General features: G+C 42.1%; 1 protein-coding gene across 10 annotated transcripts in view; it reads left to right on the top strand.

Annotated features, from left to right (window-relative positions):
• Nucleotides 1-18643, top strand: part of LOC139467890 (rap guanine nucleotide exchange factor 6-like) — a 172936-nt gene that overhangs the window by 19482 nt on the left and 134811 nt on the right. For all 10 annotated transcript variants that reach the window (XM_071249434.1, XM_071249423.1, XM_071249424.1 and 7 more), the window contains one exon: nucleotides 17965-18092. In XM_071249434.1, coding sequence (XP_071105535.1) covers nucleotides 17965-18092 — 128 coding nt within the window. The remainder of the gene's footprint in view (nucleotides 1-17964; nucleotides 18093-18643) is intronic.

Genomic DNA, 18643 nt, shown 5'->3' with positions numbered 1-18643 from the left:
ATGTTTTTAGGTTTATCAGCACTATACCCATGGTCGTGGGTTTCACCGAAGCAGTAAGCGTGTAAGACCTGCTTCACTTTGGACTTTCCTCCCACATTAAGCTGACACGCTGTGTTATAACTGGAATACTTTTAAAAGTGGCATTTGACCCAACTCACTCACTCTTTTTGTGAATTGTCACCTTTAGAGTGAAACATGTGTCACCACCTTACACAAAACTATCTAAAACAAGATAAATATGTCTTCATTATGATAATTAAAACGGAGACAAATCCTCCCTGTGGTGTAGCGGATAGAGTGTCTACCAAGACAAAGGAAGGTTGTTGGTTCAATCCCCTGACCGCATTATTTTTTATATAGGAATGGGTGCTGTCCATCTGTCTTTCCGTCTGTGGGCGGTCGGGTAGCCTAGTGGTTAAAGCGTTCGCTCGTCACGCCGAACACCTGGGTTCGGTCCCCGACATGGGTACAATGTGTGAAGCCCATTTCTGGTGTCCCCCGCCGTGATATTGCTGGAATATTGCTAAAAGCGGCGTAAAATCATACTCACTCACTTACTCACTCTTTCTGTCCGTCCGTCATATTTCATTTCTGGAGCAGAACACAAAAACCATGAGCGATATCTTAACAAAACTTGGCACATAGATAGGTCTAGTGGTGAACTGGTGCCTTTTGATAGTTTGGGATTTTAAAAAAAATTATTTTTCGAGTTTCCATGGCAACGACTTTGACTTAGACTGATATGGCAGTAGTCCTCGTTTCCGGAGCAGATCTTGAAAACTGTACAATATTTCTTCACCAAACTTGGCACATAATGTCATCTCTCAGTATTGAATACATTTCCTTTCTTGTTGGCTAGTTCTGCATTGCTCGTGTGTATGTTCCTCCAAAAGTGTCATGGACACAGTTGTCGGATTCACTTACTAACTTCTTGCAGAAACTTCAGGATCTCTCCAAGCAGCATGAATGTGAACATGTCCTAGATACTGGAGATTTTAACTGTGATCTGAGTGAAAAACTGAAACTTGAAGATTTCTTTAATGTGCTAAAAATGACTCAACTCATTCACACTCCAACTCACTGTCTTGGAGCTACACTGGACTTGTTGTTCACTGATCATGCCAGTGCTGTAGCATTCCAGACTTCAGTCTACCACTCATATTATCAGATGATTGGTGCTGTACTTCTCAGTACACCTCATGGTGACCCCTGGTCTCATTGATCTCTAAGTAAAGTAGGAACTCCCTTACTTCTCTGATTATTGTTGAAGTAATAACACAACTCATTACAAATACAACAGTGTAACTGATCTCAAACCTACTCAGCTGTATAAACACTGCCTTCTGTCCTGTATATATTCTTGTCAACCATACTCTGTACTTCACTTGCTTGATAACGGTGTAAGAACCTACACCGAAACGCCATTCCTAATTGTAATAAAGAAGTTGTTAGTCCATATGTCTCATCCTTACTCATTACAAGTACAGTTACTTATTCTATCATAAACTGCAGATGGCAAAACAACACCAGTAATAACTTTTTTTTAGTACTGCAATTAGACCATTTACAAAAAGGTCCAGTGAACATAGTTCACATTGCACACAACCTGACATGTCATATTGGTGGGGGATATGAGTATTTCATGCTTGTTAAAAATATGTTAACATATTGTACCTGTTGTTAACCTGCCTGGCACTCAGCATTAAAGCTAAAACAAGGACTGCTCAACTCGGAGTCATTACACCATGTCTGAGTGGGATATCCATGTTAAACTGCAGCATGGTGTCTAGTTGGGCTAGCATTGTAAAATTGGCATAACTCCGAAGTAGTACAAGAAGCCACACACACACACACACATCAGCATGCATGTCACTATTTAAGTGAAACAGATTTGAAAGTGATGTTAGACGCCATTTCAACACTCCTCGTCACACTTTCGTCCACACTTCATTAATCCTGGCTATCAGTGATTGGAGATTCTGCTGTAACCTCTTGGAAATGATTCTAAAACTCATCATTTGATTGTATGGCAAAATATAAAGATAACACTGAGGTGAAAATCATATCTCTGCACAGAGTTAACAGGTCTAGTTGAACTAATACCTTAATATTGACCTGTGAATGAACAAGACGTGCCGCGACCTCAACCCCCACAACAAAGTTGACAGGTCACAACTGATAAAATACCAATTGATCGTGGTCTTTCAAGTGCGTGGACACACAGACTTTGGGCCGGAGTGTAAACAATAGGGCATTCCAGAAAATTACAACACATTGTCACAGGGTGTTTTCCATATTCATAACCCTCACCTAGTTCTAAGGTTCCCATAAGCCCAACAATCACTGGAGCCTACAGCACTCACTCTGTTGACTTGGAACAGCTGATCCATTTTCATGATATGTGACTGTATAAATGCTTGGGAGATGGGAAAACATATTGACAGTGGCTATGCTTCATCCACAATAGGTGCCTGCAAATATGTGCCCTGTTCATGCTGTTGGGTGTTGAGTGACTGGTGCCCACAGTGGAGTGTTATCAATTTTAGATAATTTGTGTAGCCTTGTTGATAACTTAGTTGATGTGTATGATGGGGAAGGATTTATACCACTCAACTTTTGATTACGATAATCAGATATGTCATTCTATATACACTTGACATATTATGAGAATCAGTTTTGTGTATCATGGAAAGATATATAATATTTCAATCAGGCTTAAAAAAAGAAAAAAGAATTGGTTCTCAGGCAGTGACTTTTGAAAATATAGTGTGGGTTGTTTTTTGTTGTTGTTTTTTTTGCTTGTTCAAACTGGTATGTAACCAAATAAACAGTTGTGTACTATCAACCTGGGAAAGGGCCTCCTTATATATAAAGAAGCATACAAACTAGGGCTGTGACGAGTCCAAATTTTCTACCAGGGTACCCCCTATACCCGACCCTACCCAGGTACCCACTGCAGGTCTCAGGGGATGTCTCAAAATGTCCGATTGGGAACATTTTTAGCATAGTCCTGGTAAAACTTATTTCGATACATGTATTAAACAATCTGGTCTTTCATACAATGAAGTTGGATTAAGTTATATATTTATTCAACCATATGAAAAATCAGAAGGAATGGGTGCATAGTCAGAAAGATATGGGAACATTAGTGACTTGTAGTGTAACCATTGAATTCTAGATACTTTTTGTCATTATATCATGTGACTAACCACGGGTCCGGGTAGTCCTGTGGGTACCTGGGTCCCACTCAGTACCCACCCGACCCGGGTACCTGAGTTACCCGTCCCAGCCTTAATACAAACTCCTATTGCCGCCAGGACGATAACACAAGATGCACAGTAAACTTGTGCGCATATAAAGGGAAGTAACTGCATGCTATATTGGATCACATTGTTTTTAAATATATGGATTTATTAATTTTTTTGGGAAAATGGAAATAAAAACGAAACGTGCGGCAGACTTAATGATGATGCAGGCGGCGCCTGAGAACCAAGACTATTGTGATTGTGCGGATTATGAAGGATGGTTTGTTGCTTGTATTGGTTTAACGTGGGAGGGACAGTCACATATGTGTGAGCCAAGGACGGGCATGTGGTAAACAATGTAGATATTATATTGCATGTAGGTTTCTGTAGGTGTCGTTATTGACAATAGTGATTTATATTTGAAAGCTTTGTAAGATTGTTTATATGACGTATGAACTGCAAATACTTGTGTAAAATAATTCCTGTTTTCGTCAGAGTATGAATATTCATTCACACAATCCCGTCATATTACTGTTTATGAGAAGTCTAGCCAATATTTGTCTACAGGGCTTAAGTACACACTCACAGATTCAGTAAAGAGACACGAGATACACTCCACATTAAAACAGACACAGTGTCCGATGATATCTTGAGATAATTGGTGAGCTGCTTGCTTGTTATTGTGTGTACATTCACTAGCACATGCTGCTCAGGGAGACCAGAAAACAGCCCTGATTCTATTAATATTATTGATTTATTCCGCCAGAGTTTGGTCATCGAAGCCACTACGTCAAGGTCTGGATGGAAATATTGCATAGTTTAATTTCTATCCCATCCTTCTTGGCATCAATACGACACCCAGGTTGATCAGTGGTCTGCCAGGTCATGATAGTAACACCTGTTGTTTTGGTCATATCTTGTGTCTAGGGTTCAGTGTCTCCCTACTGCTCAAGTAATCAAGTTGATACCGAAATTCTGATACCTTCATAGTCCTCAGTATTCATCCAAATGTGTCTCGTTCAACTGATTTGTCTTTGGTATTGTGTGGTGCTTTCTTATTAACCAAACCTGACTTTATCATTGAAGATAGTTTATTCCTCACATATGTATTGGCTATTGCTAGGCAATTTCACCACCTCTAGATTAACTTAGCTTCAAGGTTGTTGTTTAAAGGTAAGCCTCTAGCTATTGCACTCTTAAAACTTTTGTTATTGACCAAACTTGTATCTATAATTTGGCAGACTTTACTCCTCATATATATATATAGGATATTGCTAGGCATGTTTTCCAGCTCCAGATTACCTAGATTGGGGCTTCAAGCATGTCAAGTCTGTTGTTTGAAAATAAAACCTCATGCTATCACGCACATCAAACATTTATGATATCATTTCCCTCTCCTAGCCTTAACATGTAACTGCAGACCATCTCGGTATGAAACGAGGCCTCCTACATTGTCCTACAAGGGTTCTTCTCTTTGGGCCATTTTGAGACATCAGGGTCCGTTGGATACTCTAAAAGACCGCAATCTTTAGTGATATGCCATGGAGTAGCAGACTTAATTAAATGAGTAGGCAGCGTCATGTAGTTTGAAGACTGGCAAGTTATTGAAGCCATACACAAGACAGTGTGGCCACATTGATACAAGTATATGGGTCCTGCTGCTTGTTCAGAGGCTGCATGTGACTTCTATTCTTCCATCGTTGGCACAGTTTGTGGAAGTATATTGTTGATGTCCCCTAGGCCATGATATGACTGAAGTGATGCTAGAAACATTAATAGCTCTCTCTCTCTGTCTCTGTCTCTGTCTGTCTGTCTGTCTGTCTGTCTGTCTGTCTCTCTCTCTCTCTCTCTCTCTCTCTCTCTCTCTCTCTCTCTCTCTCTCTCTCTCTCTCTCTCTCGGTTAATTACAAAATATCATGATTTTACTCAAGACCATCCCTGAAATTGGAACGAAAAAGAATCAATTTTTGTTTTGTCAGGAAATGAAAAAAAAACCTCAAGAACTTATAACTGTTGTTCATAAGACTTGATGAATGATACGTGTCAAATTCTTTATTCAAACCAAAAAACAATGACTTTCTCCTCAGCGCTGTTTGGAAAAAAAAAGATAACTTAAAGACATGCTCATTAAAATGACAACTTTCTATTTGTCCGAAGGATACTTTTAATACTGGGCCTATTGCCTCAGACAGGGCCTCGTGTGTTCCCAGTGTTTGTTGTGAGCGTACTCTACGGTAAATGGACATCGGATGACCTCCGATTCTGTTGTCCTAGCATTTGATGGATTACGGTCCCACCTGGGAAGGAGTACGAGGGCCTGGCTGCATTAGATCATTGTTGAACCAAGAAAGCTATTGGTTTGTCTGCTCCAAACTGATTACATTCAATATTTTAGAAAGTCAGAAGTGATGCAGCTGAACTGTGATTATGACACAAAACCCCATCCACTCACTCATCTCAAAGATAAACCTCTATGATCCTGTTGATCTTGGTTCAGGGATATCCCGAAGTTTCCTTTTGGTCATGGCAATTTTGAGATAATTGGACTTGGTTGTACCTTTGTAGTGAAGCCTGCGCTACTTACACTAATCACAGTGTGGCTTGGCTGTCTGAGCTGGAAGGATCTGCCAGATGATCCTGACTGGGGAAACCATCAGGTTTCCTACAATAGCAAATAGATAAGCGTAGATTAGTCTAACCAGTTATGAAGTACTTTGTAGTGTAAAGAACAAAGTTCCCCACTTGCCCAGTTCGCATAGCCTTGAATAATCTACAGCAGACTTGGTTGTGACCATGTTTGTATGTGTGATTGGTTTTGGTTTGTTGTTTAATGCCGCACTCAGCAATATTCCAGCTATATGACGGCGGTCTGTAAATAATCGAGTCTGGACCAGACAATCCAGTGATTAATGTCATGAGCATCGATCCACGCAATTGGGATCGATAACATGCATCAACCAGGTCAGCGAGCCTGACCATCCGATCCCGTTAGTCGCCTTTTACGACAAGCATAGTCACCTTTTATGGCAAGCATGGGTTGCTGAAGACCTATTCTACCCCGGAATCTTCACGTGTTTTGTATGTGTGAGATAGACATGGGTGGTCAGGAGATTTGTTAGGTCTATCTCATGGTGACTGTATTCCAGTTTAGAACGGTCCGGAGAAGGTGATGCTGGTTGAAGAGCCATTTGACATGAGGACTGGGTGGTAAGGCTGTGACGTTTCTGATTGGCTGTCAACATGCCCTGTTGATTTGTTGTGCTCGCTTTCAGTCACTTGATTATTGACACCCTCCCATGATACTGCTGGAATATTGCGGACTGTAGCTTGAAACAACATTTCTGATTGTTTAAGGTGCCACCATTGGAAACCTATGGTCATGGGTTCAATTCCCTGTTTTCCTATATTATTTTTCTTGGTTTGTCAGCACCATACCCGTACTCGTGGGTTTCACCAAAGTGGTAAACGTCTAAGACCTGTATCACTTCAGGTTTTCCTTCCATTTTAAGCTGACAATCCGTAATAAAACTGGAATACTGTTCAAAGTGGCATTAGACCCAACCCAACTCAATCACTCACTCTTACTCTCTCCATCAAACGTCATCAAACTTTCACCCCCACCTTGTGATATTACCCTTATGTCCCCCCTATTTCAACCCAAACCCAATCAGTGCCCCAAGCTACATCAACCACTACTGCAAGACTCCACCCTGATTTCCTCACCCCTACCCCTGTCCCTACCTCAACTCCACCTCACCCCCACCTTCTGATTTTAACCTTGCGTCCACCCTACTTCCACCCTAACCCAGTCAGTGCCCCAAACTCTTTCAACCCTACAGCAAGACTCCACCCCCAGTTCTTCACCCCTGTTCCTGTCCCTACCACCCCCACCTTCTGATTTTAACCTTCTGTCCACCCACCTTCCACCCTAACCCAGTCAGTGCCCCAAGCTCTTTCAACCCTACAGCAAGACTCAACCCCCAGTTCTTCACCCCTACCCCTGTCCCTACCACCCCCACCTCAACTCCACCTTTGATATTACCCTTGTGTCCACCCTACTTCAACCCTAACCCAGTCAGTGCCCCGAGCTACATCAACCACTACTACAAGACTCCACCTCAAGTTCTTCACCCCTACCCCTTCACCCCTACCCCTGTCCCTACCACCCCCACCTTCTGATATTACCCTTGTGTCCCCCCTACTTCAACCCTACTGCAAGACTCCACCCTGACTTCCTCACCCCTACCCCTGTCCCTACCACCCCCACCTTCTGATATTACCCTTGTGTTCCCCCTACTTCAACCCTACTGCAAGACTCAACCCGAGTTCCTCACCCCATCCCTGTCCCTACCACCCCTACCTCAACTCCACCTCACCCCCACCTTCTGATTTTAACCTTGTGTCCACCCTACTTCAACCCTAACCCAGTCAGTGCCCCGAGCTACATCAACCACTACTGCAAGACTCCACCTCAAGTTCTTCACCCCTACCCCTTCACCCCTACCCCTGTCCCTACCACCCCAATCTTCTGATATTATCCTTGTGTCCCCCCTACTTCAACCCTACTGCAAGACTCCACCCCGACTTCCTCACCCCTACCCTGTCCCTACCACCCCCACCTTCTGATATTAACCTTGCGTCCACCTTCTTCAACCCAAACCCAGTCAGTGCCCCAAGCTACATCAACCACTACTGCAAGACTCCACCTCAAGTTCCTCACCCCTACCTCTCTGTCCCTTTCTCCCCCATCCCTGTCCCTACCACCCCCTCAGGATCAATAGTGTGGGCCGGCTTGCCAAGCTCTGGTGCAGCAGACATATTGTTATCTGCTTCTTGTCTACCACGATGTTAACTGCTTGATCCATGTCAACACTATGCATGTTGCAATTGGCAATTGCATCCAAATCCCAAGGAATTATGCCAGAATCTCCCATCCATCTCCAAGTGTACTCATCGACATTTCTGCAAAGTGCCAAATTTGAAACAAGACTGAATCCTGCACACACAGCATCTGGAAGTATTACGTAATCTACTGATGGTTCCAGTCCTTGAATTCTTGCTGACTGCAGACAGTGTGGAAATTAAAACATTGGCAGCATTTTTTTGTTTTAATGATGATAAAGGACTTGATTATGTAATGTTTTAAAGAGCAAAAATGGTCATGAATTAATGACATCTTTTTCCGTCAGCTTTTTTTTCACATTTGCAGCGCCACTTTTGGATTAAGTTATTGTATGATTCATGGTAAACATGGTAAATAGCTCAGCGAGGAACTGTTTCCATGTCACAAATGATATTCATTTACTTCTATAGTGAATAACGACTTGAAATACTCTTCCCAAGTTGACTTTCATCTGAGGAGAATATTTGATTTTTGAGAGGCGCCAACAGAAATCAATGCCAAGCCAATCAGGAAGTGTTGAAATGTGATTCTCATCTTTACTCTGGTTGTTGGTTGTTTAACTTTATTCAGGCCAAAAGCTAGTGTCAACAGCGAGGGCCAACATGCGCCATCACCAAACTGCAGTGACTTTAGAGCTTCAACAGCATGTCCACACATGAGGCAATGAAGCACTCAGATGCTGCACATTCTTTCTACTATTATGACTTTCAAGGTTAATTGGGGTGATCTTTTTATGATCGTGATGTGGTTTTTGCAATTCATGTGACTAAAATATTTGCATGATGAAACATTTCTTGGTTGCAGTGAGGTCAGTGTTTTAAGGGGTTCATCACCAGCTGGTGGTGACAAGTGACAAGTGACAAGTGACATGTGACAAGTTTTATTTAAATTTTGAGCCACATGGCCCCTAGTGCTGCATATACAGAAAATGCATACAATGCACTGTTAATATTATTATTACTGATATTATGTCAATAAGGTGCTTATCTGGGTAGGTTACTTTTCAGATATATAGATATACTTTTAACAACTGCAGGGTTCGCTGATGACAGAAGCTGGGATAATTTATCAATGGAAGGATTAGTATAATAATAAGGCGGCAAAAACATTCCAAGAGAAAATAAAACGCATCATCAATAGAACGAGTATTACAGTTTGTAGACAATACATTTGGGGATCATCATGTGCTTTAAACCATTTGTACTTGTAAACCACTTTCACCTTATCAGATGTACACAAACATTTACAATATACTCTTAATAAATACTTAGAAGTCGTGTTTGGCTCACCGGGGCTGAAAATATAAGCGACAAATTCCTTTCCGTATTCATAAGAAGTCTCTTCTAAAAGCAGTCAGTTCATAGTACGATTCCAGCAATATAATGAGCATGTATTTATGAATCACTTTCATTATGATAGTGGTGATGACAGGTGTTCGCGAAAAGGTGAGTGTATCCTGCCCCACAGGTGGCATCCATCACAAACACATGCAAAGGCAGGTCAGTAGTTGACTTAAAGAGTGAGTGAGTGAGTGAGTATGGTTTTACGATGCTTTTAGCAATATTCCAACAATATCACGGCGGGGGACACCTGAAATGGGCTTCACACATTGTACCCATGTCAGGAATCGAACCCTGGTTTTCGGCGTGACGAGCAAACGCTTTAACCACTAGGCTACCCGACCGCCCCCTCACTTAAAGAAACATAGGAACATAGGGTATAAGTCAAAATAGGGAATTACATCCGACATAATTTTTGTCACTGATGCTTCATATTTGGAAATGTCCTCTGCATGTCTACTATAAAACATTTTGAAGGCTTTCCTGAGGCATTGAATGTAGCTTGCTCCTGTTTGTTCCTATTCAGCATTTCAAGGATCACGATTTAAAAAGGAATACTATATTTTTAAATGATAGCTTAACAGATGTCACTATGTATTGAAGTACTACTGTGTCAAAAGCGTAACATGGTGTTTTCTATGGAAGTGATACAGGGCTCGATTGAAGGAAACTGGTTTAAATTGCACCAGGTGCATGTTGACATGAAAACCTAGTTGCACCTATAAAAAACAGGTTGCACCCTGTTCCCATTAATTTATCAAAGTTGAACATGCACAGTCTTGATTTACCCACACTTTGACTACATCAAGCCACTAAAAGCAAGACAAATTACACATTAAAAGGGGTTTATTGACTTAGTATGGAAAATAAGTTTAGAATTATTGAATGTGTTCAAAGATCGATGTTGTGTGAACATGTAAAGGTTAGAGACAAATTTGAAAAAAATTGACATTCACTTGGTGCATGTAGACATTAATATTAGGATGCATTTTTCAATAATATGTTGCACTGGTGCATGTTTTATAGAGCTAAATCGAGCTCTGTGATATTTGGAGGAACCTCATAGAACTGGTTTTGAACAATTTATATGATTAATGACGTGACAGAATTGTGAATGTGATAAAAATACCGGATGTTTGATTAAAACATGATTGATGTATTTTCAATACATTTGATGTAAAATCTTTTAATTTCATCTTAGATGAAGCAATCAATTCCTGCAGTGAAAGTCAGCAGAAGCTGTGGCAAGGGTTCAGTGTCACTGCAGCCTGCTAAATGATGCAGAAGGAATGAGCAAGTGGCTCCATACTCAGTGGTTTGGCCTTACAGAGAATTCAATTTGTTTTCAGTAAATGAATAGAAATAGTCCTTTGAGATTCTGATGAGTTTTTGTTGAGATTTATGGTTTGATGAAAATGAAAGCAATAAAATTGAAATAATCGTTTGAACAGCAGGTTGCAGTGACTTAGAGCTGGACAGAAAGGACAAAATGCAATGTCAAGTTATCCTTGAATAGGGTAGCAGTGGAAGAACCAAATTGTGATAGCAGGAAGAGGGCTGACTTGGGTTATTGATTTCTAGGCATAGAGAGATGAATGATTGCATACCGCAAATAGACCTTATTTCATAACTCTCACTTTGTGTAAGCATGGGAAATGACCAACTTTATCACATGTATCTATTGTATCGAGAGACTTTGATAGAGAGTTGCAGCAACATATCGGAATGTTAGCTAGAGAGACATTGTATTGAGAGACAGGGTTGTTGGGTAGACATGGCGACAGTCAGGGTTGTTAGTAGACATGTGGAGAGTGTCAGGGTTGTTGGTAGACATGGGGAGAGAGTCAGGGTTGTTGGTAGACATGGGAGTTGTTGGTAGACATGGGGAGAGAGTCAGGGTTGTTGGTAGACATGGGGAGAGAGTCAGGGTTGTTGGTAGACATGGGGAGAGAGTCAGGGTTGTTGGTAGACATGGGGAGAGAGTCAGGGTTGTTGGGTAGACATGGAGACAGTCAGGGTTGTTGGTAGACATAGAGACAGTCAGGGTTGTTGAGTAGACATGGAGACAGTCAGGGTTGTTGGGTAGACATGGAGACAGTCAGGGTTGTTGGGTAGACATGGGGAGAGAGTCAGGGTTGTTGGTAGACATGGGAGTTGTTGGTAGACATGGGGAGAGAGTCAGGGTTGTTGGTAGACATGGGGAGAGAGTCAGGGTTGTTGGTAGACATGGGGAGAGAGTCAGGGTTGTTGGTAGACATGGAGACAGTGAGGGTTGTTGGTAGACATGGGGAGAGAGTCAGGGTTGTTTGGTAGACATGGAGACAGTCAGGGTTGTTGGTAGACATGGAGACAGTCAGGGTTGTTGGTAGACATGGAGACAGTCAGGGTTGTTGGTAGACATGGGGAGAGAGTCAGGGTTGTTGGTAGACATGGGGAGAGAGTCAGGGTTGTTGGGTAGACATGGGGAGAGAGTCAGGGTTGTTGGTAGACATGGGGAGAGAGTCAGGGTTGTTGGTAGACATGGGGAGAGTGTCAGGGTTGTTGGTAGACATGGCGACAGTCAGGGTTGTTGGTAGACATGGAGAGAGTCAGGGTTGTTGGTAGACATGGGGAGAGAGTCAGGGTTGTTGGTAGACATGGGGAGAGAGTCAGGGTTGTTGGGTAGACATGGAGACAGTCAGGGTTGTTGGTAGACATGGGGAGAGAGTCAGGGTTGTTGGTAGACATGGAGACAGTGAGGGTTGTTGGTAGACATGGGGAGAGAGTCAGGGTTGTTTGGTAGACATGGAGACAGTCAGGGTTGTTGGTAGACATGGAGACAGTCAGGGTTGTTGGTAGACATGGGGAGAGAGTCAGGGTTGTTGGTAGACATGGGGAGAGAGTCAGGGTTGTTGGTAGACATGGGGAGAGAGTCAGGGTTGTTGGTAGACATGGAGAGAGAGTCAGGGTTGTTGGTAGACATGGGGAGAGAGTCAGGGTTGTTGGTAGACATGGAGAGACAGTCAGGGTTGTTGGTAGACATGGGGAGAGAGTCAGGGTTGTTGGTAGACATGGGAGTTGTTGGTAGACATGGGGAGAGAGTCAGGGTTGTTGGTAGACATGGGAGTTGTTGGTAGACATGGGGAGAGAGTCAGGGTTGTTGGTAGACATGGGGAGAGAGTCAGGGTTGTTGGTAGACATGGGGAGAGAGTCAGGGTTGTTGGTAGACATGGAGACAGTGAGGGTTGTTGGTAGACATGGGGAGAGAGTCAGGGTTGTTTGGTAGACATGGAGACAGTCAGGGTTGTTGGTAGACATGGAGACAGTCAGGGTTGTTGGTAGACATGGCGACAGTCAGAGTTGTTGGTAGACATGGCGACAGTCAGGGTTGTTGGTAGACATGGAGACAGTCAGGGTTGTTGGTAGACATGGGGAGAGAGCCAGGGTTGTTGGTAGACATGGAGACAGTCAGGGTTGTTGGTAGACATGGAGACAGTCAGGGTTGTTGGTAGACATGGGGAGAGAGCCAGGGTTGTTGGTAGACATGGGGAGAGAGTCAGGGTTGTTGGTAGACATGGGGAGAGAGTCAGGGTTGTTGGTAGACATGGAGACAGTCAGGGTTGTTGGTAGACATGGGGAGAGAGTCAGGGTTGTTTGGTAGACATGGAGACAGTCAGGGTTGTTGGTAGACATGGAGACAGTCAGGGTTGTTGGGTAGACATGGAGACAGTGAGGGTTGTTGGTAGACATGGGGAGAGAGTCAGGGTTGTTTGGTAGACATGGAAACAGTCAGGGTTGTTGGTAGACATGGAGACAGTCAGGGTTGTTGGTAGACATGGCGACAGTCAGAGTTGTTGGTAGACATGGCGACAGTCAGGGTTGTTGGTAGACATGGAGACAGTCAGGGTTGTTGGTAGACATGGGGAGAGAGCCAGGGTTGTTGGTAGACATGGAGACAGTCAGGGTTGTTGGTAGACATGGAGACAGTCAGGGTTGTTGGTAGACATGGGGAGAGAGCCAGGGTTGTTGGTAGACATGGGGAGAGAGTCAGGGTTGTTGGTAGACATGGGGAGAGAGTCAGGGTTGTTGGTAGACATGGAGACAGTCAGGGTTGTTGGTAGACATGGGGAGAGAGTCAGGGTTGTTTGGTAGACATGGAGACAGTCAGGGTTGTTGGTAGACATGGAGACAGTCAGGGTTGTTGGGTAGACATGGAGACAGTGAGGGTTGTTGGTAGACATGGGGAGAGAGTCAGGGTTGTTTGGTAGACATGGAAACAGTCAGGGTTGTTGGTAGACATGGAGACAGTCAGGGTTGTTGGTAGACATGGCGACAGTCAGAGTTGTTGGTAGACATGGAGGCAGTCAGGGTTGTTGGTAGACATGGGGAGAGAGTCAGGGTTGTTGGGTAGACATGGAGACAGTCAGGGTTGTTGGTAGACATGGAGACAGTCAGGGTTGTTGGTAGACATGGGGAGAGAGTCAGGGTTGTTGGTAGACATGGGGAGAGAGTCAGGGTTGTTGGTAGACATGGAGACAGTCAGGGTTGTTAGTAGACATGGAGACAGTCAGGGTTGTTGGTAGACATGGAGACAGTCAGGGTTGTTGGTAGACATGGAGACAGTCAGGGTTGTTGGTAGACATGGAGACAGTCAGGGTTGTTGGTAGACATGGAGACAGTCAGGGTTGTTGGTAGACATGGAGACAGTCAGGGTTGTTGGTAGACATGGGGAGAGAGTCAGGGTTGTTGGTAGACATGGAGACAGTCAAGGTTGTTGGTAGATATGGGGAGAGAGTCAGGGTTGTTGAGTAGACATTGAGACAGTGAGGGTTGTTGGTAGACATGGGGAGAGAGTCAGGGTTGTTTGGTAGACATGGAGACAGTCAGGGTTGTTGGTTAGAATTGAGAGACAGTCAGGGTTGTTGGTAGACATAGGGAGAGAGTCAGGGTTGTTGGGTAGAATTGAGAGACAACAGGGTTGTTGAGTAGACATAGAGAGAGATAGTCAGGGTTGTTGGTAGACATGGGGAGAGAGTCAGGGTTGTTGGGTAGACATGGAGAGATGGTCAGAGTTTTTGGGTAAAGATGGAGAGATGGTCAGAGTTTTTGGGTAAAGATGGAGAGAAAGTCAAGGTTGTTTGGTAGAGGTGGAGAAGGGATTTTTATGCAGAGCACAAAGGAGGGTTTTGTATGCTAGGCATGTAGAAGTAGGGTTTAAGGCTGGGTATGGAGAGAAGGAAAGTTTCAGGTTGGGCATGGAGAAAAAAAAAAAGCTATGTGAAACTTGCCATGATCAAACACTGGTCTTTGCCAGCTATAGGAACTCTATGGACTCCACTTACATTAGATAAGCACTTGCGTAGCCTGTTGGTTAAGTGTTTATCCATTTCTGGTATCCCTTTCAATGGTGCAAAACCGTCACCCGAGGGTGCCTCTACCAGCCAAACCAGGGTATTCACTCACACCTGTGCATTAGAGGTTTCAGCATTGAGTGGGTATGTAATGACTGAGCCCTAGCTGGGTATATAGCCCCTTAGATGAGGATGTCTGACTGGTACGATGAACCAGCGACTCGCTTGTAACAAAAATTGTACAACACCTCAGACAGGCAGGTTGTATGTACTTAAACTCAATTTACATGCGTAGGTTATGTGGGAGGGGATTAGCCCAATGTGATTGGTGCTGTTTTTGGATGGGAGCTTATCTGCTAAATGAATGTTAATGTTGTGTTTTCCAGCTTGCATTACACTGAGAGAGGTTGCGTGCCGTACGGTCATGAGTGGCTGTTAGTTGTATGTTGTCAGCTTGATGATGTCTTTCCTTCTTCCAGTCAAAGCATTGTATTACTAGAACTACTGCAGACTTGACTTGGCTGTATGTGGTGTATACCCTGTATGTGCAAGCCCAACACAATTTTTACTTGTTTTGGGCCTGTAGACTAGCAGTTCAGACAAATGCCTTATCAAGGGTGAAGAGGCTTGTATGAAGCTTATGAGTGAGTGAGTGTTTGGTTTTATGTCGCTTTTAGAAATATTCCAGCAATATCACAGCAAGGGACACCAGAAATGGGCTTCACACAATGTGAAATCGAACCCGGTTCTTCAGCGTGACGAGCGAACGCTTTAACCACAAAGCTACCCAATTACCCCATGAAGCTGACGAAGGGCCTTGATTTTTTTTTTTTTTATCTTGCAACCCCTAAATCTTTGATTTCAAATATATAGGATAAATGAATTAAAATGTTAATTTCAAAAATGGAAAAAAAAATTCACTTCTTTATTATTGATCTAGAGTACTGACAAGAAAATTATCACTTGACTTAAATGTATTTCTTGTCAAATGTTGGATGTAATAACTTAATGAGGTACCAAGTCAGTAAACATTTAATGAAAAGTGCAGTACGTTTTTTGTCAGAATGAAAATGAGAAAATAAACTCATTTACTGAAAGTCGGCATTTAATTGAGTGTTTGTGGAGACTGACACAATGTGCCCATTATTGGTAATAATATAGTATTAATGAATGGAATATTGAGTATTCAGCACAGTTTGCTAACACATGGACCACAAGTCTGATGACTTCATCCCGTGATTGATAATCCTGGTGTTGTGTGTGAACCTTCTACAATGGTATCATCCACCCTGGCAGAGCTTCATTGACTGCAGTGCATGTACCTGTGCAGGGAACATGTTTGCTTGGAGCGTTCACCATGGGCTGGTGCGAGGGGTGAACAGTGTCAACACTTCTTTCAACCTTTCATCAATGAAATCAACATTCAGTATCTGGTGTTTTCTCATTTGTTAGTCAGAGTTGTTGAAGGTGATTACATAAACATGCTATTTCAATGATTCATGAAAAATTCATTTTCATCAGGGTATTTTTTTGCATTTTCAATCACCTTGTACTTGTTCACCATAATAAAATGAATGGGTAATGCAGGGAAGCACATTTTTTATTCATAAACTCACAATATGAACGTGATCTAAAACTTCCCTTACCAGCTTCCAGAGTTGCTATACTTCAACATCAGAGGAGACAATACAGGACATGATGATAAAACTGGCGTCTATGACCAATCAACTGTTGAAATTCTCGCTTTCCAGAGAAAGTCTGCAACATTCCAGAGTCTAATTAAGTCTACATCATTACAGCTTAGGATCAGTGAAACTATTACAGCATGTACACAAGTCATCTATGAGTCATGTAGTGTGATGGGCTTGTTATTGCCGGTCAAATTGGATTGCGGGATTTCAGAAATCTGACACATGTAGATTAAGTAATTGATTTATTTCGTGTTATGCTGCTGTTGCTGATTGCTAAATGGACAGAGTTTTCGTAAACCGATTCAACATTGTTACACTTGATGCATCTATGAATTAGTTGAGGTTCCTTTATTGTTATTTAATTATTTAGTTGTGTGGAGATTGGAGTGAAAACAGTCAGCTGTTATGACCTTGTTTGCTATGGAGGTGTATGACCCTCAGAGTTACCTCCCTTTGATCATTACACCTCACGGACTGTGTAGTTACACAGGACTTGTAAATATTTACATATACCAAGGTAATTATCATGTTGATTAGTTGTGTTTGTTAAGAGGTTTTATGTTTGATCATTTTTTTATTGGCCAGCCTGCATGTTTGGAGGTTTGCACAAACAGTTGCTGCTTTTGTTGATCATGTTGACGTCTCAAAATATACCTCATAGATTTTCTAAATCTTTTTTTTTCACTTTGCATTCAACATGCTCAAGGAATCATCTGATTTGGAATCTGTATTGATGTAAGAAAATTGTATTTGAAACTAGGTTTGTATTATTTGAAAATTAATCGAAATCTATTTCTGAAAGGAAAGCCAGACTTCAGAAAAATTAGAAGACAGCAAATGTATTTCAAGTCTTTCAATACCAATCTGTAGACTTTTTAATGGAATGTATCAATTGGGCAATTAGTCTGAATCTGACTACCTTTAGTAAAAAATTGTTTGTTTGTTTGTTGTACGCCACGCTCAGCAATATTCCAGCTATATGACGGCAGTCTGTAAATAATCAAGTCTGGACCAGACAGTCCAGTAACTGACATCATGAGCATCGATCCACGCAATTGGGATATGATGACATGCATCAACCAAGTCACCAAGCCTGATCACCTGTTCCTGCTAGATGCCTCTAATGTCAAGCATGGGTTGCTGAAGACCTAGTCTATCCCGGATCTTTGTTGGTCCAGTCTCTAATTACATTGTCTGGGCTTAAAAAGGACATTGACACTGAGCAAGCATCATGCATAGTCCCTTCCTCACAATTTAGAGCTCACAACTTAATTTGATACTGATTCATGTCAGAAAATATTGGAGATGATTTCGGGAAATATTGTGACTTTTCAAATTAGCATTAAGCCCAACTAACTCACCATACTGAAATTCTTAACATGCAATGAGGATTTTTTAAAAACAAATAAAAGACTGCAGGTATGTTTTATTGATCATTCTGCTTCTGTGTTCCAGGACTGCAACATTATCTATGCCTACCTACATGGCATGGAAGCTCTGTCGACTCTGCGGGAACCAGCACTCCGATCCCTCTGTCACACTGTCAGATATGAGTTCCACGATGCAAATGATATTCTTTATTGGTATGTATGATTGAGTTGTCATTCTGTTTAGGATCGTGTGAGGTTTCCAAGGCAAAATTTGCCACACTGCTGTGAGATGTGACATCAACATTTAATGTTATTACAACTGTGAAGCATTGAAGTTGATATTGAACCATGAAACACATTGTTAGACTTTAAGACTATGGACATTTGTCGTTTTCAGATACATTTAGTCACAAACATTTTTCATGAAAAAAGCAAATCAAAACGTGACCCGCAGAATTAATCTACGATTCCAAACTCAGTGCCCTTGGCAAATTATGAAAAAGATTTATTTTGTTAAAAAAATTGATTTTTAAAAAAAATATTCTTTCCTAAATTCAGATGTATCTTTACATTGTATTTTCAACATTGCATTCAATGAAAAATATATAACTAAGCATTTAAACCTGTTTGTCTTTATTGGTCCTGTATTCTCACTAGAGCCATCATATTGCTTATAACTATATTAGGCTTAAAAAAATAAAAGAATTGGTTCTCCGGCAATGACTTTTGAAAATATCGTGCGTGTGGGTGGTGGTATTTTTTTT

Source organism: Haliotis cracherodii, unplaced genomic scaffold (assembly GCF_022045235.1).
Source record: "Haliotis cracherodii isolate W230 unplaced genomic scaffold, xgHalCrac1.p SCAF_2, whole genome shotgun sequence".
Classification (NCBI taxonomy): Eukaryota; Metazoa; Mollusca; class Gastropoda; order Lepetellida; family Haliotidae; genus Haliotis; species Haliotis cracherodii.
Note: the sequence above shows the minus strand (reverse complement) of the source record. Positions and strands in the feature narration are given on the sequence as shown.